This window comes from Lagenorhynchus albirostris, chromosome 3 (genome assembly GCF_949774975.1).
Source record: "Lagenorhynchus albirostris chromosome 3, mLagAlb1.1, whole genome shotgun sequence".
In the NCBI taxonomy this organism is placed as follows: Eukaryota; Metazoa; Chordata; class Mammalia; order Artiodactyla; family Delphinidae; genus Lagenorhynchus; species Lagenorhynchus albirostris.
The window spans coordinates 109,632,729-109,654,946 of record NC_083097.1 but is presented as its reverse complement, the minus strand read 5'-3'; the positions used below and the strand labels follow the sequence as shown (position 1 = coordinate 109,654,946).

At 53.2% G+C, this 22,218-nt stretch overlaps 2 protein-coding genes across 6 annotated transcripts in view; one reads left to right on the top strand and one right to left on the bottom strand.

Annotated features, from left to right (window-relative positions):
- RAD50 (RAD50 double strand break repair protein) overlaps nt 1–22,218 on the bottom strand; it is a 234,400-nt gene that overhangs the window by 137,861 nt on the left and 74,321 nt on the right. Inside the window, exons 1-2 of one of the 3 annotated variants that reach the window (XM_060143562.1) lie at nt 7,782–7,915; nt 6,948–7,097 (exon numbers count right to left, since the gene is read on the bottom strand). In XM_060143562.1, coding sequence (XP_059999545.1) covers nt 6,948–6,971 — 24 coding nt within the window. In that variant the 5' untranslated portion in view covers nt 6,972–7,097; nt 7,782–7,915. Of the gene's footprint in view, nt 1–6,947; nt 7,098–7,473; nt 7,521–7,781; nt 7,916–22,218 lie in introns of those variants that run through there. The other 2 variants (XM_060143563.1, XM_060143561.1) reach the window with 2 other exon arrangements.
- Nucleotides 13,160–20,771, top strand: IRF1 (interferon regulatory factor 1). Of its 3 annotated transcripts, XM_060143558.1 has the most exons (11): nt 13,160–13,317; nt 13,640–13,866; nt 14,907–14,998; nt 16,276–16,375; nt 17,187–17,363; nt 17,481–17,530; nt 17,639–17,771; nt 17,959–18,081; nt 18,420–18,469; nt 19,325–19,460; nt 19,771–20,771. In XM_060143558.1, exons 3-11 carry the CDS (start codon nt 14,912–14,914, stop codon nt 19,881–19,883), a joined length of 969 nt encoding a protein of 322 aa, XP_059999541.1. In that variant the 5' UTR covers nt 13,160–13,317; nt 13,640–13,866; nt 14,907–14,911; the 3' UTR covers nt 19,884–20,771. The 3 variants fall into 3 exon arrangements, with proteins under 3 accessions (XP_059999541.1, XP_059999540.1, XP_059999542.1); XM_060143557.1 differs by lacking the exon at nt 13,160–13,317 and having other exon boundaries at nt 13,511–13,866; XM_060143559.1 differs by lacking the exons at nt 13,160–13,317; nt 14,907–14,998 and having other exon boundaries at nt 13,512–13,866.

The window sequence follows — 22,218 nt, the reverse complement described above, 5'->3', positions numbered from 1 at the left end:
TCTTCCATGCATTTTGTCTAGGTTTTAATGTTGCATTCACTGGGAGAGACAGGGAGGAGGATATTTACTCTATGTTACCTAGTTCATTCCTTTCTACTGCCAAGTGGTATTCCACTGTATAAATATGCTACAATCTATTTATCCATTCTCTTATTAATGGTAATTTTTGTTGTTTCCAGTTTCTGTCTTTTACAAATTAAGCAGCAATAAACATTCATGTACAAGTCTTTGCGTGAACACATACTTTCATTTATTTTGCATACATACCTAGGAATGGAAAGCCTAGGTTATATGGTAGGTGTATCTTTAACTTTCTAGGAAAATGCCAAAATGTTTTCCAAAGTAGTTGTATCATTTTACATTCTGTCAGCAGCTTAGGAGCATTCCAGCTGCTCCATATCATTGCCAATACTTGGTGTAGTCTTTTTCATTTAGCCTTCTTAGTGAATGTGTAGTGGTATTTCATTGTGGTTTCAGTTTGCATGTCCTTAATGACTACTGATGTTGAGCATCTTTTCATGTGCTTATCTGCCATATGCATATCTTCTTTGGTGAAATACCCATTCAAATCTTCTGGCCAGGGCTTCCCTGGTGGCGCAGTGGTTGAGAGTCCGCCTGTCGATGCAGGGGACACGGGTTCGTGCCCTGGTCCGGGATGATCCCACATGCCGCGGAGCGGCTGGGCCCGTGAGCCATGGCCGCTGAGCCTGCGCATCCGGAGCGCAACGGGAGAGGCCACAACAGTGAGAGGCCTGCGTACCACACACACAAAAAAAAACAAACTTCTGACCATTAAAAAATGTGTTGTCTTCTTATAATTGAGCTTTAAGCCTTCTTTATATATTCTATATACAAGTCATTTATCAGACATATGATTTGCAAATATTTTCTCCCATTCTTCAGCTCTGTTTGGCTTCCCCTCCATACTCTACCTGGATCCACTCCGTTATTTCCATTGATACCACCATCACCCTGGTTCATCTCTCCTGGATCATCCTCCTACTCTGGCCTCCCCATGGTCTTCTTGCTTCCACACTTGCAGAAAGACTTGGACTAGACCACAGTCCAATCAGCAAACAGCAGCTAGTGAGCATTTAAAAATGCACACTGAATCATTTCACCTCCATACATAACATCATACAAAGGCTCTCCATTCCCTTGACATACGCTCAAGCCCCAAATGCCCCACATTATCTGACCAATGCCTATCTTACTGGCTGCACCTTCTATCATTCTCCCCCCCTTGGCTGCCATGCTGCAGTCAGAAGAATCTTTTTCCTTAAACACACTGAGTTTGTTCTCTTCCTAAGACCTTTGCACTAGCTATTCCCTCTGCCTGGAGTGCTCTTCACTGTTTTGCACACTGCTGCCCCTTCTGTCATTTAGAAAGTTAAAATATCATCCCTTTAGACAGATATTCTTTTTTTTTTTAGACAGATATTCTTTGAACACAAAATCTAAAGTTGCTGCTTCCATACTGTCTACGACATCATGCTATTTTATTTCTCTGCAGAATAGTTATCACAGTATGACACTCTCCTTGTTGTTTGTTGCCTGCCTTCACTAGAATATGAGTTTCATGACAGCAGGGACTTCATCTTATTCATTTCTATATCCCTAGTGTCTAGAGCCATGCCTGGCACATAGTACAGGCTCAATAAACTCTTGTTGAATGTCTGTGCCCATAGCACCTACCTCTGTGCCTGTCACCTGGCTAGAGAGTAAATGTTTGTTGTCTGATTTTGTCAAGTAATCCATCCCCATGGCACCAATGATCAAAAGTATCCCTGGGCTAGAAGAGGGAGAGAAAAGACACATGTGCAGGAAAAGGACAAGAGAAAAATTGCAGAGAAGCTTGAGAGAAGATCAATTCCTCTAGAAGTGTTTTGGGAGCTTTGTGACAGAGTTGTCATGTCCCTGGCTCTGGTGTGGGCTCCCACCCAAGGGACAGTCCTACTTTGGTTGCTAGGGCTGTTAGGCCCACACAGAATGCACACGAGGTAATGGTGTACTTCATAGGCACAGCCCAGAAGGTCTTCCCAAGGCTTGCTTGTCAAAGGAAATTAGACCCTTTTGACCTAATCCACTGTTCACTCTGCTCCTGTGCTTCCGGGGGGCTGCAAGTTGATTTTCCCATCCCACAATCCTCAGCACGGTGGGCCAGCCCTCCCACGAACGGGTGATAGCTCACTGCTCCCAGGGCCCTCACCCCCTCTCGGGCCATGTGGCACCAGGCCTGCTGGCCGAGCTGGCACCTAGGGTGCGTACGCAGTTTTAGCACACAGCATCCGTTTCTTCTCTTCAAGGATCCTCCTATAGGCCTCATCTCTCCCTGAGAGCCTGGTAGTTGAGTGCTCTGAGCAGTCTCTGTGAGGAGCTTACATTGTCCTGCTGCATCAGGATGGCTGCTAAGGTCACACCTGGGCCACGGTGAGGAACTGCTGTCCTGAGCACTAGGCCCTCTCTAGGGCATGTCTCCAAGAGAACAGCAGACACCCACACTGTTTTGGCCTGGGAAACAAGTTTCCTGGGGGTCAAGACTGCTGCCTGGGCTCCGAGGAGACAGGTGAGGCCTCACGGTAACCAAGAGTCACGGTGTAAACAAACTCCCAGAAGCCTCTTATCTGAGGTGGGGACTCCAGGTGCCAGGGCTATGGGAGAGCACGACTTGTCGGGGAAAGCCACCTTCTTTTTTAGTGGCAGAGACTTCTGGGAAGCCCTGTTTGTGGACTTTCTGGCTCAGAGATAGGGGGACTGAGGTGGCACATGTGGGGTTCTCTCACTCCTCTGTCCACTGGGCATCTCACTGCACGCCAAATTGGCCCCTGTGTCCGAGGCACTGGCCTGGGGCTCAGGAGGGGAATGAGCCAGATAAGGTTTGAATCTGAGAGGCCAGGCAGCTGCTCATGGGCTCTCTGATTCTTGTTCTCTGACATGTCCCTGTCTCCATTCTCAGCCTGGATTGGACAGTTGGGGTAGGAATTCTGTCTGGGGATGACTCTTCTTTTTAGAATGCCTAAGGCACTGTCCCCTCACAAGCCTATCCCTTGGCCCTCAGTCCCAGGACAAATCCCTCTAGGGACCAGGGGGGTTGCTCTGGGAGAACCTGATGGGGCTCCTGAGCCCACCTGAGGAGATGTGTGCTCTGTCTAGGATGCAGGCCTTCCTGGGCCATGACACCAGGGGAGAGGACAGGGTCCTCTTTCTCTCGCCTCCCCCAGCAGTCACCTTAGTAAACCCCAACTCTCCCTTTTCTTGGAGTCTGCTAAAGGTTACAGACCAGGAAGCAGGTGCTTTGTTTACCAGGTGGCACCCGCCTATCTACCTTAGCCAAAGTCCATCCTCAATTCCTGCTCCCACCCTTTGAGCCAGTATTGTCCATGCACGCTTTTCTCTTCCCTAGACCCTGAGGAGGGTGCTATCCAGCAGGGGGCACTGCTGCCACAGGGTCAGAGCTTCCAGACGGCTGGGGCTTGGGAGCAGAACTGCTAATCCTCTAGCAGGTGGACGTGGGGGTGGACTCTGGTCCTGCTGGATAGCAGAGGGATGATGAATTGATAGACACACCCCATCCAGCAGTGAGGCGTCCTCATCCGGCCTTCCTTACCTGCTGTACCCACACGCAGTGTCCAAAGGGCAGGGCCGAGCAGTGCTGGTATGTTGTTTCTGGTTCTGGCTGTGATCACCAGCGACCTGGGCATTCCTGGGGCAAACTGTGAGTTTTGACCTCCTGCCCTACTCTTTAGCTCAATGCCCTCAGTTCCCCAGACTCACAACCTAAGACCGAAGCAAAGGCCCCTTAGGCAGAGTGGGGGTTTCCCTACACTTATCCCAGAATGGGGAACCTAGGGAAGGACTGAGAAGGGTCTTGCTCTAACCCATCTCACATCCTGACCATCCACGGATCCTGCTCTCAACCAGGCCCACTTCTCCCTATCCCCTATGGCCAGAGCCCTAAGCCACATGGAGCTACCTGAGCTGCCTCCTATCCAGTGTGCAGCAGGGTACCAGACTAGGGCGATGCAAGCAGGGGCCTATGGTACAACATTTAAGGAGGCACTCACTCTCATGGTCATGCAAGAACAGAGGTGCATGAGTGCCTCCTCCACAGAAAGTTTTCTAAAGCACAGGTCAGACTCCCTGTTACCCTCACAGGGCCTGGCCTAGAGTTTACTTCAACAAACATCTGATGACAGACCTTGGTTCTCCAGAAGGAGAGAAACCATGGCTCTCACCCCACAGAGCCCTGCCTGCCAGGATCAAGTCCATACTCCTGAGGAGCATTCAAGCTTCTTCACAGTGTGGCCCCTGTTGGCTGGTCCAGCCTTAGTCCCTAAAGCAGCCATACAAGGCCACACCACAGTGTAGGATCTGTCCTGTACTTCTGAGCCTCCAGGCTTTTGCTTGGGCTGCTCCTACATCCTAAACACCCTCTCCCACTACTGACTCATCATCCTTCAAGGCCCTGCTGAATGCCAGCTCCTCAGAGTGGCTATCTGTGACACCGGCTGAGATAAATTGCTCCTGTCCCCACACCCCAGCATTGCTGCTCCTTCGCCTCACACTCCAGGTAGGACATACACCTGTCATCCTGTAATCGAGTACACTTACTAAGTGCCTACTGTTTGCACGGGTTGTGCTAGGTGCCAGGGAAATGGCTCTGAGTGTAATAACCACATCTCTTGTCCTTGGAGAGTTCACATCCAGCTTAGTGGTGGGGACCGTGCCTACTCACTTCTAAGTCCCCCTGCATGGCTGGCAAAGGCACAGGCCTGAGCAACATTCTGTGACCATCAGACGCCCCTAAGTCTTCAGCCTTCTGGAGTTACCACTCCACTAAAAACAAAGTAATACATGTATGCTCCAGCCCATGAGGCTGTGGGAAGCCTTCTCCAATGTTCTTGAGGGTTCTCGAGGAAGGGAGACTAGCTTTTGTTTCCTGGGGGTGGCCAGTCACCTGAAGCCTCCTGGCTCAGAGCTCCTTCTCCAAGCAAACCCTGGTCCATTTTGCCCCCCAGTATGGACCCAGTCCACTGAAATACTCCCAGAGCAGCATTTCACATTGGCTATCTGACATGGTGACATGCTCATTATAGTCTCTCACTTGCCAAGCTGGAGGGCAGACAGTCATGCTCTCTCTGGACTAGCCAGGCAGGTGGGTCTCTGCTGACGTTTCACCCCTCCTCCCAGTCAGTCAGTCAGCCAACAGATACTTCCTGAAGACTTACTCATGCAGAGAAAGGACAGGAACCTCTCACACCTGGCTGAGGTTCTACCTAAATGGAGGCCCTTTGTGGACCTACCTTCCAGGAGAGGAAGAGAGACCCTACCTGATGTTAACAGCTCCTTCCCCTTGTTAAGTGGTTGGCTGGCCCTTGTCACTAGACTCCCAGTCTCCCTGCAGGACCAGGAGAGGACACACATGTGAACAGGGCGATGGGAAAGAGAGCAAAGATCCCCTTGGAAGGAAAGAACCAGACAGAAATGACCACAGTGCTACTCAGGGAAGCCATGTCCCTCCCTTCCTCCCTCCCTTTGGGGGCATCCATGAGTTTCTGTGAAAACTGTCTGTTGCCAAGACCATCTCAGGGAAAACGTGCCTGCTGCTGAGATAATCTGAAACCATCGTCCATCTATGCATCCCCATCCATGCCACACTGGCTCATAGGGCACCTGCCGTGCTCAGCCAAGGCTGGATCTGGAGGCTACAGCAGTGAACAGGACAGAACACCCACTGGACCACCCCCTTCTTCTCTTGCCTCTTGCCCTGCTCTCCTTCTGTGAATGTTCCTATAACTCAGCACTTGCTGAGTCCAAGCTACAAAAACATATTCCTGTTGATATTTTCTAGCTTAAGCTACATCTACTGTTTCTAAAATGTGACCTCAAATGGAGCCCAACACAGACACTCTGAAGATCAGGTCCTCCACCAAGTCCAATTTATGGGCTAGGATCAGGGTTGGGTTCTCTGCCTCAAAGATACTATTTGGACTAGGCAGAGGAACAGCATCAGTGGGTCCAGACTTGAGCCCAGGAGAAGGAGAGGACAAGACCCTATTTGGTCTGGGACCTCACTAAACTGCTGCCATGGTCCCTGGACCCCTTAGGGGCGCCCCCTCACTGTCTTAAGCCTTATTTCCAGGGCAGCCCCTGGAGTCGGGATTCCCAGGCTGAGTCACCAGGGTCACCAGGGGCTGTGCTCATAGCACATGCTCCACTCTTGCAGCATTTGGAGTTTCCCTGGCCCTCTCCCAGGCCAACCACCTAGATCCTGAGCCTGGACCAGAGGAAATCAATGCTGGACTGGACAAGGAATGCTTAAGGGTCTGTCTGCCCCTCCACTGGCTAACTGGCTGTCTCCAGAGTGACCACCACTGCTAGCTGCCCCACCCTCAGCTCCTCTGGACTGAGGGAGCTCTACTTGTTCGATGTTTCTTTCCAAGAGCCAAGTTCTTCAGGCTGTAAGTAAGGAGATCCCTACGTAGGAGCTCAAAAGCAAGAATTTGGGAAATACGGGCTTGCAGGCAGCCCTGCCCACCTTAACGGCAGCTATTATTTTGGTCTGAAGAGGTCAGGGAGGGTAGGGTGCTGGACTCTGCCTCACCATCCCAAACTCCCAGCCTCCCTGGCTCAGATCCAGGCCCAACCCACAATCATCCCTGGCCTGAGCTGCAAGCCCTGGGGAGGGAAGGAAGTGGCCGACCCCACAGCCAGCATTCCTCTGTGATGACGCCAGTCTGCTCACTGCCCAACCACCCCATCTGGAGGGCAGTTCTCAGGGAGCCACAGGGGACTCCCTCCCAAAGAGGCTAAGGCCTCTCTTACAGAGGGGGGCCTCCTTTGGCTGGGGGCATCAGCATGACCTGACTGGGCTAGGGGCCAAGAAGAGATGGGCCCAGAGGTCCCCTGGGAGCAGGTCAGAAGGCCACAAGACCCACCCTAAATACCTCTAACTCACTCCATTTCTTCATTCATTCAATAAGCACTCACTGAGACCCTCCTTGTGTTAGCCCCATTCGAGGTCCGAAGGACCCAGCAGGCTGGACTAGGCAGGCAGGCCCGCATCTCAAGGGGCTCCAAGACAGGTAGGAGGAATCCTCCAACAAAGAAAACACACAAAAAGGGTAAGTTCAGCAATGGTAAGAGCTATGAAGACAATAAATCAGGATGTGACCGCGACAGCGAGTGGTACAATTGGGGACCTCAGCCATTGGGGCCTCCACATTCCTCAGACACTTCTTCCTGCCCACAGTGCCCTCCTCCCATGCAAGTATAGCTCCCTCATCCGCACCCCACCACGCCCCCTTCTGAAGGAACGCCACCCGGGAGGGGGCTGGGGGCAGGTGCATTCAGGTGGGGCTTTTCCGAGACCGGTTTTCCCCCGCTCCCGCTGGAACTTCCAGAGGGCCACGGACCCGCGACACTGGACGCCCGCCCGTCCCCGTCCTCCTCCCCCATCCGCAGCCTGCGAACCTCTGCGCTCCCGGCTTGGTTCCCGGAAACTCCTCGATTTCCCTGTCGCCTCGGCGTTTGCAAGAAACCGAAACCCAGGCCCCGCCCCCCGCGCCGGCTGGGGCCTGGGGGACTGGGGTCTGGGGCCTGCGTGAGGGGCCGGATCCGAACTGGGCGGCCGGAGCGGCCCTTCCCCCACCGGCAGGGCCGAGGCGGAGGTGGGGAGCCCTCTGAGTGCCTGGGCTCGGCTCGGCGCCCACCCCCCGCGGGCATCGTCCCCAGCGGCCCAGCACCACCCGCGCCTCCCACAGTAAAGCTGCAAGTCTAACCCGATCGCTCTGGCTGCATCGGATGGCGGAGTGCCCAGCGAGGGAGGGGACGCAGTGCGGCCTCCCCTGCAGCAATGTAGAGGTGGGCGCCATTTCTGTGCGCCTACTGTGTGTCCGCCAAACCAGGGAAGGGGCGGAGGGGCATTTACAAAGAGCTCTGCACCCCGAGTGTGGCTAGCTTCATCTTGTGAGGGCGGGTACAGAGAAGTTTAGCAACTTGCCCGAGGTCACAAAGTCTGTAGCTGTAGAGCTGGCTGCAAACCTGTGGCCCGCAGCCAGAGGCTGGGCAGAGGAGGAGGAAGTGCTCCGGCAGGCTGCCGGCAGGTGAGCCGCCTGGCACGGGCGGGGCAGCCAGCTGGGGAGGGGGAGGGGCGGTCCCAGGCAGCCACCCGGGCCGCAGGACTGGAGGCTTTGCTTTCTCCCTCCCTCCCTCCCTCCCTTTCCAGGAAGCCGGCCAGCGCGGAGCCGGCTGCTCACCCCAATTCACCCCCAACCGGGGCCGAGCAGGAATGTGGAAGTTGGCCGGAAGGGCTTGGGCCCTCTCCCCTCCAAACACACACCCATCTCAAGCCCGGTCAGCGCGAGCGTCGGTCACCTGGCGGTGAAGGGGACTCCTGATCGGGACTCGATTACCCAGGTTGAAGTAGGGGTGCTGCTGCCCCCATAAAGGCCAAGAAGCCTGCCAGGGACGCTGGCCGTGGTGCAAGACCCATTTGCGTGGGGGAGGAGGGTGCTGCTCCCATCCAGCCCCACTCCGGGTCGCGGCCGCCGGGCCTGGCCACAGAGCCTCACCCCCGCCTCGGGGCCCCTTGGGGCGGATGGAGGGCCGAGGCCTCTTTCCTCCCAACGCAGTGTTTATAAGAAATGAAACTGCACAGGGCATCAGCGGCAGCCCACACCGACACCCCGCTCCCCCACCGGGGTTCCGAACAGCCCAGAGCGCTGGAGCAATTCTCGGCCCACTCTTACATCGCAGGACCCTTAGTGCTTTCCCAGCCAGCTGCAGCCTCCCACTCTGCGTTTAGGATTCTTATAACAGCACAATGTTTATTCTGCTGTGTCATACACCATTTTTGCCGGAGCTGCGAAAGGGGAGGGGCTAGTCTCGTGCCCCAGCACATCCCCAGGGCCAAACCTGTAGTTGACCCAGAGCAGGAATGCCATTCGTATTTGTTGAATGAATTAAGAAACGACTTTCTTTATCTATAATTAGGCTCCTTTCAGCCAGGGTGATGACGCCTAGATTCTATCTTCAAGCTTTTTTTGCTTTCAGATTATTTTATGCCTGACTTTGTGTGCTGCACTTGATAGTTTAGGGCTGCCTGCCTCCCAGGTTGCTGTGAAAATAGAGGATGGCTGGGAGGGACTTTTAGCATCTAAGAGAGCCCTCCCTCTGGACCTGGGAGGTGGAACGCCTGCTGGCGTTCATCTGCCTTGGGGACTGTGGCCTCTTCTCTGGGTAGCAGGAGCCACAGGGGCCCAGGGCTGCCCTAGTCTCAAAACCCTAGTTAAAACCTTGCTGGGTGCTGTACTTCAGGACTAACTGGAACCCACCCAGGGGGTGAACACTGTGTTCTGAGACCCTGAGAGAGGGGGCTAGGGACATGATTTGGTCCACCGAGGAAGGTTTCCATAAAGGTGATCTTGCCCCCAGCAGCCTGATTCTGCCAGCCCAGAAAACCCCAGAGCCTAATACAGAGAAACTGCAATAAATTTACCCTCATTGAGTGGTAGTATAGATGTGAGGTATCCTTTGAGTGAGACCCTGCTCCAGACCTAACCCCCAGCTAACTCCAGCTGCAGTGTGAGGGACCCTCTCAGGTCTCTTCAAGAAAAATGCAGACTTTGGGACTTCCCTGGTGGTCCAGTGGTTAAGACTCTGCACTTCCACTGCAGAGGGCACAGTTCGATCCCTGGTCAAGGAACTAAGATCCCACATGCTGTGTGGCATGGCCAAAGACTTTGTTCCCCAGAAGGTCACCACCCAGAAGGTGATAAGTGGAGAAAAGAACACGTGAAAGTTAAGGGCTAGGGGGTTTTGAGGAGGGGAAGGATTTCTGGTTGGCTGCTTTGGAGGTGCTTCATAGAAGACCAGGCATTTGCTCCGGGCCTTAAAACAGAGACTGAAATTGAAGTGCAGCGGGGGGAATGAGAGGGGGAGAACTAAGACTGAGAGAGCAAGGGGGAATGGCAGGTGAGGTGAGTGTTGCTAAGTATCCTAGGAAGTCAGGGATGAGGAGCAAATGGAAGAAGCAAAGACAGGGGAAAAACACAAAGTGTGTTCAGAGAATGGAAATACAGTGAAAGGTTCATGCTTTACTGTGAACACATGTCCTTTGACTAACATTTTACAGTTTAGAAAGGAGTTTGATAGTCTATCTAATTTCATCTTTGTAACAATTAGGACAGATGTGCAGAGAGTACCTCTATTTTACAGAAGAGAAAACTGAGACCCAGAGAGGGACAGTAACCTGCCTAAGGTCACACAGCAAATGGCAAAGCACAAGAACACAGTTTTCAGACTCAAATCCCGTGTTCTCTTTCCACCGCATGAGACTCCTAGACTCTCTTTCCACCGCCCTGTAGTTACGGCCAAGGGTAGGGGAGTTGTGGGAAAGAAGGTTGGGATGGGACCCTTGGGACCAGAGTTAGCAGTGAATTGAATGTGGGGCTAAGGAGTCTGAGGGAACCACAAGGCTCCTGTGTGGACCTGAATGCTAGGGAGATCATCAAAGTTAGGGAGATAAACCTAGTGCAGAGGTGCCTGGAGGGGCAGGCCTGACAGGGAGGGAGTCTCAAGGGGAGGCTGTGGCAACAATAGCCTGAACCTGAAATGTGAAAGCAGGAGTTGATTCAGGCAAGGAAGACCAGAAGACCACGTGAGGCAAAGAGGGGAGGAGGATGGCAAAGACTTCACCAGAGAGGGAGCTGGAATTAGGAAGAGAGAAAGCTGCTGGGTCAGTGTGGAATGGGGAGGTCAAAAGTTCTGCTTGCTTGTGTGTGAATCTGTGGATAAGGTTGTAGGGGAACACCCAGAAGGCAGCCAGAGTTTGGGTTTGGAGGTCACCTGCCCAGAGGGGATGGCTGGAGTTACAGAAGATGAGTCTTTTGAGTCAGAGAGGGGAAAGGGCCAGCCCTGAATTACTAAGAGAAACCTGAAAAGAACAAGATATATTCTGTCCAGCTTCCCAAGGAATGTGTGATACATCTTAGAATGGGATTCATCAAGAACAGTTACAATAAAAATTTGAGATACTTAAACAGGGGTTAGCTTTATTTCACTGATTTGGAGTATAGCACCCCCAATCATCATAAGCAGATTCTTATAGACTTCAAGATTACGTAAGAATCCCTAAAGTTAAAAGTAAAAAAAAAAAAAAGGCAAAGAACACTTCAAAAATGTAAATGACAATTTCACTGGTAAATACTAACCCTGGGGAATTTCTCCTTAGCAAAAAATTATGATGTGCGCAAAGATTTAGCTACACAGTGCTGTTTGTATTATGAAAAAATGGAAATAACCTAAATGTCCTACAATAGGGGATTAATTGGGTAAATTTTTATTTATCCTTATGATAGAATAATATGTGCCCATTACAAATGATATTGCATTAGTACATTTCATGACACAGAAAGATGCACATTGTAGATATATATATACAGATGGTTATGAACTAAAATAAAGTTCTTGTTTTAAAGCACTTTTTACACTCTCCTGCTGCCTTCACAGGGTCAATTCCTCAGACCACATGAAATGCAAACTTCATTTCCCTAATCTCACTCTGAATTCTCCAGTGGCTATGTCAGGTTCTTACGGGTAGGACAAGCACCCAGTTGCTGCACAGAGAACAGACTTCGCAACTCAGGAGCCACTTGTTTTCTGCTCTTCTTGCTCAGAAGGTCTTGGTTTCTGTAGTGCATTCCCACTCCCTTCTGTCACTTAAAGCACCCCAACCCTTCTGCCCCCTTCCAGGGCCTCAGCACCTTCCATTTTGCTTAACACCCAGCTAGGCTCATTCCTCACAGTTTTCCTGCCTTTCTGCCTCTCCTGGCTCCTGCACCCATCAGTATCTGGGAGACAGCTCTGACCCATTCCTGTTGGTTTCCTGGGAACCAAGCTTGGTCTTAGTCACAGCATCAGATTCTGGTGCACCATTATTGGATTGACCCATCCATTTCCTCCGTGGGAAGGAAGCTCTAGTGCGACTGACAGGTGGAATGCTACATCAATGTGTCTGTTTATAGCCTGCAACATTGCAACTGGGGGCCACTATGGAGGGAGGGCTGGGGTGACAGGAGTGACACAACCAACCCGGCCTGGAAGAGTGATTTACCTCTGAATCAGCAGCTTGATGGGGTTGAAGGAAGAAGCCTGCTGTGCCAGAGTTCTAGATAGAAAAATGAACACTCAGCCCAGCGTCTAGAAGTACAAGTAGGTCAAGGTCTACTTGTAAGCCCAAGAGTTAAATAGCTTCCATTCCCAAGGGGCCTGGGACCTGGGCTCCCCAATCCTTTGGCTAGACCCAAGACCTTGGTCAGACCTAAGCAATTCCCCCATGTTGCCCAGAATGTCTCTGGGCCAAGCTCTGAGGGCCCAGAGATGACACTAATGCTGCCACCGAGGGGCTCCCATGCAAGGGCCACATGAGACTGCGGAGGTGGCCTAAGGCAAGAAGTGCTAGGAGGAGCCAAGGTTAGCCCACACCCACCTCAACTCAGCAGTCCTGGCTTCTCTGAAACCCTTCTCCCTTTGTGGGGCAGTCCCTAGGGTGTAGAAGGAGAAGCAGAAGAGGCCTCCCCCGGTCACTATTAGACTCTGGGCAGGGACCTCGCAAACCACGCATCATCTGCTGCCGAAGTAGGGCATGATGCTTTACAGACATCATCTCTCTGTCACTGTAAACCAGCAAGGTAGGGCTATCGTTATTTTGTAGTTGAGGAAACAGGTCCCTAGTCCATTGGCAGGCTGCGCTAGCAGCGGCCAAGCTGCGATTTCCTCTTGTCCTGGCAGCCCCAAGCAGGGAAGGCTTTCCTTTACTTCTCCAGGGAAGGTGAATGACCTGGAGGTGGGTCATCCCTCAAAAAGAGGGCAGTTTGAGAGCCAAAACCCTCCCTTCTTCTTCTTTTTTTTTTTTTTTGCGGTACGCGGGCCTCTCACTGTCGTGGCCTCTCCCGTTGCGGAGTACAGGCTCCGGACGCGCAGGCTCAGCGGCCATGGCTCACGGGCCCAACCGCTCCGCGGCATGTGGGATCTTCCCGGACCGGGGCACGAACCCGTGTCCCCTGTATCGGCAGGCGGACTCTCAACCACTGCGCCACCAGGGAAGCCCAACCCTCTATTCTAGACACCCCATTAACGGGCTTGAGGAAGCAGGTTAGTTTTCCGGGGATTCAGTCCTGGCGTCCACTCTGAAGAAAGCGCAGGTGCGCGGGTGACCCCCTCACCGGGGCTGGGGAGATAGGTGTCCCCATCCCTAGGAAAGGAGGGCAAGGAGATGGACAGAGGAGCTAGCAGGCTGGGGGAGTGCGGAGTGAGGTGAGTAACTATGGGCCAGGGGCGTTTGACTTTCCAGGACAGCTTTCTCCTGGGCTAGCTGGTATGGGGGTGGAGTGGGAGCCGGCGGGGCGGGCCCGCGTTCGCCCCGGGGCGGCGGCGCCAGGCCGGAGGGGGTGGGGAGGGGCAGCCGCCCTGTACTTCCCCTTCGCCGCTAGCTCTACAACAGCCTGATTTCCCCGAAATGATGAGGCGGCGCTGGCCAATGGGCGCCCTCGCGGCTCTTTAGGAGGCGGGGCCCGGCCTGGGCTGGGGGAATCCCGCTAAGTGTTTAGATTTCTCGCCGGCGCCGCTACCACGGCAGAGCGCGCCACTCCTTCGTCGAGGCAGGACGTGCGCCCGATCCGGGCGGAGCAGAGGCCAGCGGGAGCCGAGCCAAGCCGAGGCCAGCCGTGCCCAGCGGCTCCGCGACCCAGGCATCCTCTGCCTTCTCCCCGCTCCCACCAAGAATCGCGCTCCCCGCGCCCGCTTAGCAGCCCTCGCCGCGCCGGGACCCTCGGGCGCCGCCGCTGAAAAGCGCTTGAAGCCGAGGTGAGCCCGCCTTCGACGCAAGGGGCACCGGTGGCGTCGAACAAAAGCGTGCGGGGCATCAGGAAGTGGGGGACGAAAACCCCAGCCGGGAGAGTGGCGGGCTCGCGGCGTGGCCTGGGCCCCCGCGCGGACTCGGGAAGGCGCTGAAGGAGCGGCAAGCAGCTGCGCGGGGAGGGCGGGCCGCGGCGTGGACCGCCCACCCGGCCGAGGTTGCCCGACCCCGGCCGCTGCCGCAGCTCTGTGTGCGCGAAGCCGCTGGCGGCCTCTGGGTGGCCCTGTGTGTTGGTTGCGCGCATCCACGAGCAGTGCGGGGGACTCGAGTGTATGTTGGCGCGTGGGCGCCCTTTGCTCCCGGCGCCGGCTTTCGGCGGTCCCAGCTCGCGCCCAGGCCCCAGGTTTCAGGTTGTCTATGCAGGTGGCGGGGCCTGGGGCTTGCTGCCCTGGATGGTTGGAGGACCTCCCGGGACCGCGGGAAGAGGCGCCACAGGTGTTCCTTGGGCCACTTCGCCCGAGGAGGGGAACCAGGCCGGAAGGGTTGGCGTCCGGGCCTCTACACTGTGACTGTCAGGGAGGCGTAGAATAGATTTGGGGGGGGGGGTGTCCAGGATGTAGGGTGACTGCTTGTCCATTAGGGAAGGTGCACATCTAGTGGCAACAACTCAAGCAGGAAAATTTCTTGGCATCAAGAAAAGAAGCCCCTTGCTTCCCAAAGGATTTGAATTTTGGGAGAAAAGTTCTGGTATTTAGATATCTCTGTGTTTTGTCTCTTTTCCTGAACATAAATCTTGAAACACACATGCATGCCTGTCTCCTCCCAAGACTGTCTAGGAGGGGGTGAGGGAAGAAGCATTTTGCTCAAGATGCTGAAAAGATTTGGAGGGTGGTTTTATTCCAGAGAAAGCCCCCTTCCCCATGATTGTAGTACTTGGTATCTGGACGAGGGGAGGGGAGGGTAATTGAATGACCTGGGGTGGGGCAGGGTAGTGCCTAGGGGCTGCTCAACAGACTCCAAACTGGAGCCTTCTGTCTTCTCTTTACAGCCAACATGCCCATCACTCGGATGCGCATGAGACCCTGGCTAGAGATGCAGATTAATTCCAACCAAATCCCAGGGCTGATCTGGATTAATAAAGTGAGTGTTACTCTTTGGGTTTTTCTGCCACTATTTTAACCCATGTTCTTTAGGGGACCAAAGCTCCAGGTGCAGCTCAAAAAGGGAAGTGATAGGGAGCAGGCAGATGTATTTCCTAGTGGATCCTGCAGGGAGTGTACAAGACCCAGCCAGGGCCCCACTGGCTGACTTCTGCCTGCCTCCCTGGGCATCCACCTGAAGGCACTGACAGTTTTCCAGCAGCAAGATTCTCCCAGCATCTGCAGGGCCAAAGTTCTGGTCTCTCCTGAGGGAGACCTCTACAAGCACACACAACATTCTAGAGGGCTCCAGTCAGGCAGATAGGAGACAGAAAAGTGGGCACTGCTGGTAGGAAGGTGACTGGCTCAGCAGTTGACCCAAGAATTAACCTTGCACCAGTTGTCCAGACCCAAGAGGCCTCTTGCTGGTGGTGCACAAAGGACAACATAGACCCTGCAGACTTAGCAGTAATAATAGTATTTATAATAACAACTAATGCTTACTGTACACTTAACTATGAGCGAGCATGGCACCATGTTACTTACATTGTGTCATTTAATCCTCAGCATAGCCCTGTGAGGTAGATTCTATTAATATCTCCATTTTCAGATAAGGAAACTGAGGCACTGAGAAGTAGATGATGAGATCACACAAAAAGGGATAAAGTCAAGATGTGAACCTGAGCAGTCTGACTCAAAAATCCATACTGTTAACCACCAGTAATGATAACAGTGAGACCTTAGCTTTTATATTTGTTACTGTGTTTTTTTCATTTCACGGAAGAGAAAACAGTGAGGGACAAAGGTATAGTGACAATGCCAGGGTCACACAGGTAGTCATCATCCAAGTCTGGCCCTGAGCTCCCACAGGTATATATGGCCAGGACCCCCTGTGTAGGAGCCAGTGGTCGCAGTTGTCCTGAGCAGCCCCATCTAATGAACTGAGTTCTCACTTCCATGTTGGGGCTGACAAGTCTGAGAGAAGCATCCCAGGGTACTCTGTATGGGTCCTAGCACATCTGTAATAGGCAGAAGGAGGTCTTTGCTGAGCTGATGATGCCCTAGCTCATCAGAACCCAGAGCCCCTTCTGAAAGATCTAGTGATGGAGTAGCCTGTTTAAGCCATTCTCAGGATGGGTCAACCCAAGCCAGATGTCAGGGTGAAAAGGGGAAGTCAGCCTTTTCCCAGATCTGGGGGGCTGGGCAGATTCAGGCCAAAAGCCTGTGGTCTCTGAGCTGACACGGTCTTACATGTATGTGTGCTTGTGTGCTGTATAGGAGGAGATGATCTTCCAGATCCCATGGAAGCACGCTGCCAAGCATGGCTGGGACATCAACAAGGATGCCTGTCTGTTTCGGAGCTGGGCCATTCACACAGGTGTGTGCCCTGGACTCCAGCTTTAAGAGGGGCAGGGAGGAGATAAGGGGAGGCACTTCTCTTAACACAGAGGCTCTTCACTGGGGTCTCTGAGCTCCCTGAGATGTTGTACAGAATTCGGGGGTGGGCAGGGAGCAGACCTGTGTTTTTGGGGAGAGGGTTCATCATTTCAGCACGTTCACAAAGGAGTTTATGAAGCCAAAATCTTAGAAAGTGTGGCTTCTTCATGGAGTTTGTGGCTAGATTAAAGTTCTCCCTGGCAAAAGCAGTTGTGAGCACGGACACTGAAAGAGATCCAGGCCTTCCTTTTTCTTGATGTTGACCAATAGTCCTGGGTCCAAAGCCCCTCTGGTTGGCAGCCTCTTTTTTATCCTTCAGGGATGGGGCTCTTGGCCCATCTCGGACCAGTCAGCCCACCTATCAGTAAATATTCTTTGATGCCTGCTCTGTGTCCATTCCCATGTTAGGAACTATCAAATAAGCCCCAGTCCCTGCCGTCTGGCTGCTGACAGCCAAAGGGAGACTGGGCACGATCTGTGACAAAGATAGCACTTTGGGGCTTGGGCTCTCTAGTGCTTCTGGCTAGGCCCTTTGCTGAGGCTTGCTGGATGTATTTGAGCCAAGTCTGGGCATTTGAGAAGCCCAGGGCCTGCACAAGTGTCACCCAGGAATACCTGCTGGTTTGACCATTGTGGATCTCTGGCAGCATGAGAGCTCAGGGGTACTCTTGTCTTTCTCCTCCCAAGCCAGGGCACAGCTGAGGATCCCCACCTATAGTCCTGATGATACTCTTCACTTTCCTGCCCACTAGGCCGATACAAAGTAGGGGAAAAGGAGCCGGATCCCAAGACATGGAAGGCCAACTTTCGCTGTGCCATGAACTCCCTGCCAGATATCGAGGAGGTGAAGGACCAGAGCAGGAACAAGGGCAGTTCAGCTGTGCGGGTGTACCGGATGCTCCCACCCCTCACCAAGAACCAGAGGAAAGGTATCCAAGGGCTCTGGGTCCTGGGAAAGCCCTCAGGGAGAGAGGGAAGGAGGAAGGAAGTCAGCTGGGGCTGGCATGCCTGCCTGTACCAAGGTTGACAGCCTATCTGCCCCACAGAGAGAAAGTCCAAGTCCAGCCGAGATGCTAAGAGCAAGGCCAAGAAAAAGGTGAGTATGATCCTAAGCAGCTAGCCTTTGGTCACCTGAGAGTCAAGGGTGGGCAGTAGAAGGAGTGCCCCAGCAAGCCTGGGCCTAAGCTTCTTTCTCCTCCTACAGTCATGTGGGGAATCCAGCCCCGATACCTTCTCTGATGGACTCAGCAGCTCCACCCTGCCTGATGACCACAGCAGCTACACAACTCAGGGCTACATGGGGCAGGACTTGGACGTTGAACGGGCCCTTACTCCAGGTAAGGTGGGCCGGGTCTGGCAGGGGACCACATAGGTTGGTGGGATGGCTCTTTCTCTTGGTCTAGGGGGCACCGGGCTTGTAGATGGTGACCTGTTGGAGCAGCCTGCAAGTTGGGGGGGATGCTGGGTGTCCTGGCAAACTAAGAAAGCACACAGCTCTGACCCTCCGTTTCTGTTGTCCTGAAGCACTGTCACCGTGTGCCGTCAGTAGCACCCTCCCCGACTGGCGCATTCCAGTGGAAATTGTGCCAGACAGCACCAGTGACCTGTACAACTTTCAGGTGTCGCCCATGCCCTCCACCTCTGAAGGTTCGTGCCTCCGGGGCCTGGCCTGCCTGCCTGACTGTTGGGATCCAAGGAGGGGTTTCCTGAGGCAGAAAAGATGGTCAGAACTCCACCCGGCACTGAGCTGACTGGTGGGCTGGAGAGAAGAGGGAAGAGGTGGGAAGAGGTGTGGCTTCAGGGTTCAAGAGGCTGAGTCACAAGGACAGTGTTCTGTTCTGGAATCTTCATGGAAGGCAGATATCCACTGGGAGGCCAGCGTGTGTGTGCGCATGTGTGAAGGGGTAGGGGGACTTGGTGGGGCTGGCACTGCAGGGTGAGCCTGGCTGACCTCAGCCAACCTCTCTGCTGTTCCCCATCCACAGCTGCAACAGATGAGGATGAGGAAGGGAAGTTAACTGAGGACATCATGAAGGTAAAGCCCCTTCCTTCCTTCTTCAGTGCTCTTTTGAGGTGGCTACTTCTCAGTGAGGGGAGAGAACCAGTGAGAGCTTCCAAGTTGGAGGGTAGGCAGTTGCTGCTGTGACCTGTCTGCTTGCACGGTCCTACAAGTGTCATATCCATGTGGCTGGGGACCACTGACCACTTTGGCTGGTGGGAAAGACACTGTGGAAGTGGGGGCAGGAGGGAGGCTGGGTTTCTGACATGCTGTCCTAGGGCCTCAGATAGCTCTGAGTCAGCCACCATCAGTGCCGGGTCCCTGGCCCGTGTCCTCCGCCCTAACATGCCCCAGTCCTGTTAGTTTGGGAAATGCACATCAGGTTTCAGTAATCAGCCTTTGGGATCTGTAATATGATGGCTTTTCTTTTTTTAAGCAAATTATTCTCCAGGTTTTTTTCTGCTTCAGTTTTTAAAATAAATGTAAAAAAGTTTTTGAAGTAGCTGTACCCAGGCTGTGTTCCATCAGCACAGAAAATGGAGACATGGGCATAGTTCCTTATCTCTACCTGAAATTTCTAGGCATCTTTTCTTGACTTAATATGTGAACCATTGCTTTAAGCCACACTCCCGGTTGGTATGTCCTTACCCAGTTGAGAGGGAAGTCTTGGAGATTCTATGCCAGAAGGTAGATGTGGGAGTGTCAGCCCAGGGCAGACTCTCACCTCCCAGGCCCCTATCCTAACTGCACTCCACGTCTATATCCATTTGAGAATGTGAAAAGGGCCAAGGATGTGATCCTGGCTGGGAAGTGTTGGCTTATTGAAGGCAGAACCAGAGGGTGAGTCTGTACTGGAAGTGAGCCGATGGCTTCTTATTTATCTGTCCCCAGCTCTTGGAGCAGTCAGGGTGGCAGCAGACAAGCGTGGATGGGAAGGGGTACCTGCTCAATGAACCTGGGGCCCAGCCCACCTCTGTCTATGGAGACTTCAGCTGCAAAGAGGAGCCAGAAGTTGACAGCCCTGGGGGTAAGAAGACCCTGGATCCATATGGTTTCTCAAAGAAGGGAAAACCAGGTAGTGGGTGGGGAAGGCTTAGGGGCAGGGCCAGAGAGCAGCAGGGGTAAAGCATCCTTGTTAAATTCATCTGGGTACAGACAGCTTGCAAATTAGCTGCTCCTTCCAGGCCCTCAGGTTTGCCTAAGATTGAGGTTGCCATGCGGCGGACAGCAGAGGCTGCTGTGTCTGTGGCCTTCACGGATAGGGCTGGAGGGTGGGGGGGAGAACACACCTGCCTCCCCACCCCCAATCCTCACACAACCTTCTTCACGTCTTCTAGGGTATATTGGGCTGATATCTTCAGATCTGAAGAACATGGACACCAGCTGGCTGGACAGCCTGCTGCCCCCAGTCAGGCTGCCCTCCATCCAGGCCATTCCTTGTGCACCATAGGTGGGCCCCTGGCCCCCTTTTACTTCTCTAGGCAAGCAGGACCTGGCATCATGGCGGCTGTGGTGCAGAGAAGCAGGAATCCTGTGGCCCCTTGATACGATAAAGTGTAACCCCACTGCTGACCAGGGATGGGGCTTTCCTCCTTGGGACAGTGGCCTCTGGGGGTCCGGCAGGCCAGGGTCTGGGCTTGTCTTGTGGGGTAAAGCTGGCCCTGCCTCCTGGGAAGATGGCGTTCTGAGACTGGTGTGTCAGGTGGAGGTCTCAGACGGGAGTCAGCCTCCAGCTTTTCCCTCTGAGCCCAGCTGCCTGGAGAGGGTCTTGCTGTCACTGAGCTGGCCCAAGGGAACGGACCAGTGACCTCAGAAAGCACAGCACCAACTCCAGGGCTGGCTCTGCACTAAGAGACAATTGCACTAAGTGAATCCTGTTCCCAAAGAACCACCTCCCTTCCTAGCTGAGCCCTGGGGACTGTTCCAAAGCCAGTGAAATGTGAAGGAAGAATGGGGTCCTGTGGGGACAGTGCCCCCTCTGCCTCAGAGGAGCTCTGCCCTGCTCCCTGCTTAGGCTGAGGGGATTGTGAAAAAACCTGGCACTTTTTCTTGTGGACCTTGCCACATTTCTGATCAGAGGTGTACACTAACGCTTCCCCCAAGCTCTTGGCCTTTGTGTTTATTTATACTGTGCCTTGCTCTGCACCCACCTGCCCCCTCAGGCAGGCCCCAGCAGCCCCCAGCAGGCCCAGGGAGGCAAGTGTGAGTGTGACTTTTAAAATTGGAAACATCATCTGACCACTAAGTCATGTGTGACCACACATGTACATGTGTGTAAATATGTACATTTGTCTTTTTATAAAATGTTAATTGTTTATAAGTGGTGTGGCCTTTTACTTAGACATAAATTATAGATGATTTTACTTTTTGTAGACACATTCTGATGGACTCATTGTTGGCATCCTGCCTGAGCTTGCCTTTGGGATGAGCAGTGATGTGCACCTATTGTGAAATCCTTTCAATTATGTTCATGGAGAAGGTGGCAGGAGAAGGGACAGTCATGGCACAGGCATATGCTCATGTAAATATAGTCACTTGCCCATGGCTTTATAGCCAGAGCTATGAGTTGAACTTGGGCTCCTGGGGCCTGGGGAGCGTTAGGTTTTGAGTTCTTCTGAGGAATGTGCCGTAGACTCGAATGTCCTGCTAAATTCAAATGCAGGTGTACTCAGGTGCTACTCCAAAAAGTTAACAGTTGGCACAGCATGGTCACTGGCAATCAGAACAGACACCAGCCCCCAAAAGGTTCCCGCGACCTGCTGTGCCGCCAAGCAGTACTTGCTGTCCGTTTGCTGCAGTGACAGGAATGTTCTCTCTCTGCAGTGTTCACTGCAGTAGGCAGCGGCACACCTACATGTGCTAACCGAACACTTGAAATGTGGCCAGTGCAGTGGAGGAACTGGATTTTTTAATTCTTTTTTTTTTTGCCTGCACCACGAGGCATGCGGGATCTTAAGTCTCCTGATCAGGAATGGAACCTGTGCCCCCCTGCAGTGGGAGTGTGGAGTCCTAACCACTGGACCACCAGGGAAGTCCCTGGAATTTTATTTATTAAAATTTTAAAAGTCATATGTGGCCAGTGGCTACCATATTGGACAGTACAAGTCGATACTGGATTGGGAGCAGATTTGAGGGGGAGGGCCTGGGGTGGTTGGAGGACACTGGGGACAGGGGCTTGAGGCTAATTTACCTGACTGTTCAAAAGTATTTTACTATTTTGACAGCCAATAATAACTGGTGCTGAATACCAGCCTGCAGTGTGCTGTGAAACAGCTCCATGCACAAATGTGTTAGGAAAACCGTGGATGACCTTACATGAAGCAGGCTTCCTTCTTCCACATCTTTTCAGGGTTCTGGCTGGGCTAATAGAGATTCACAGCATCTCTGTGAAGGGATATCTTTGATCAGAACAGTGTTTCTGAAAACCACAGGTTGGGAATCACTGATACATTGGCAATGAAGGGTCTCAGATAAGAACCAAGTCACAGTGTCTGAGAGGCAGAGATCTGGAAGTAGGCTTTTCTCATTTCCCTCCACAGTCTGGCCCTGGGGCTAAACAGCACCCAAAGCAGTAGGCAGGCTGGCCAAGGGGAGCCAGCAGGCATCACTAGCATCGTCTAGGGAATGAGGCCATGGCAGTGAAGGGGTCACTCAGGGAAACCAAGCCGTGTGGACACATCTTCCATATTCTTGGTCCCAGACACCCCCTTGTAGGGCCTAGCCACCTGGAAGGAGTGTGGGAGAGAGAAGGCTGAGTGAGAAAATAATGAAAAAACTGGAAAATG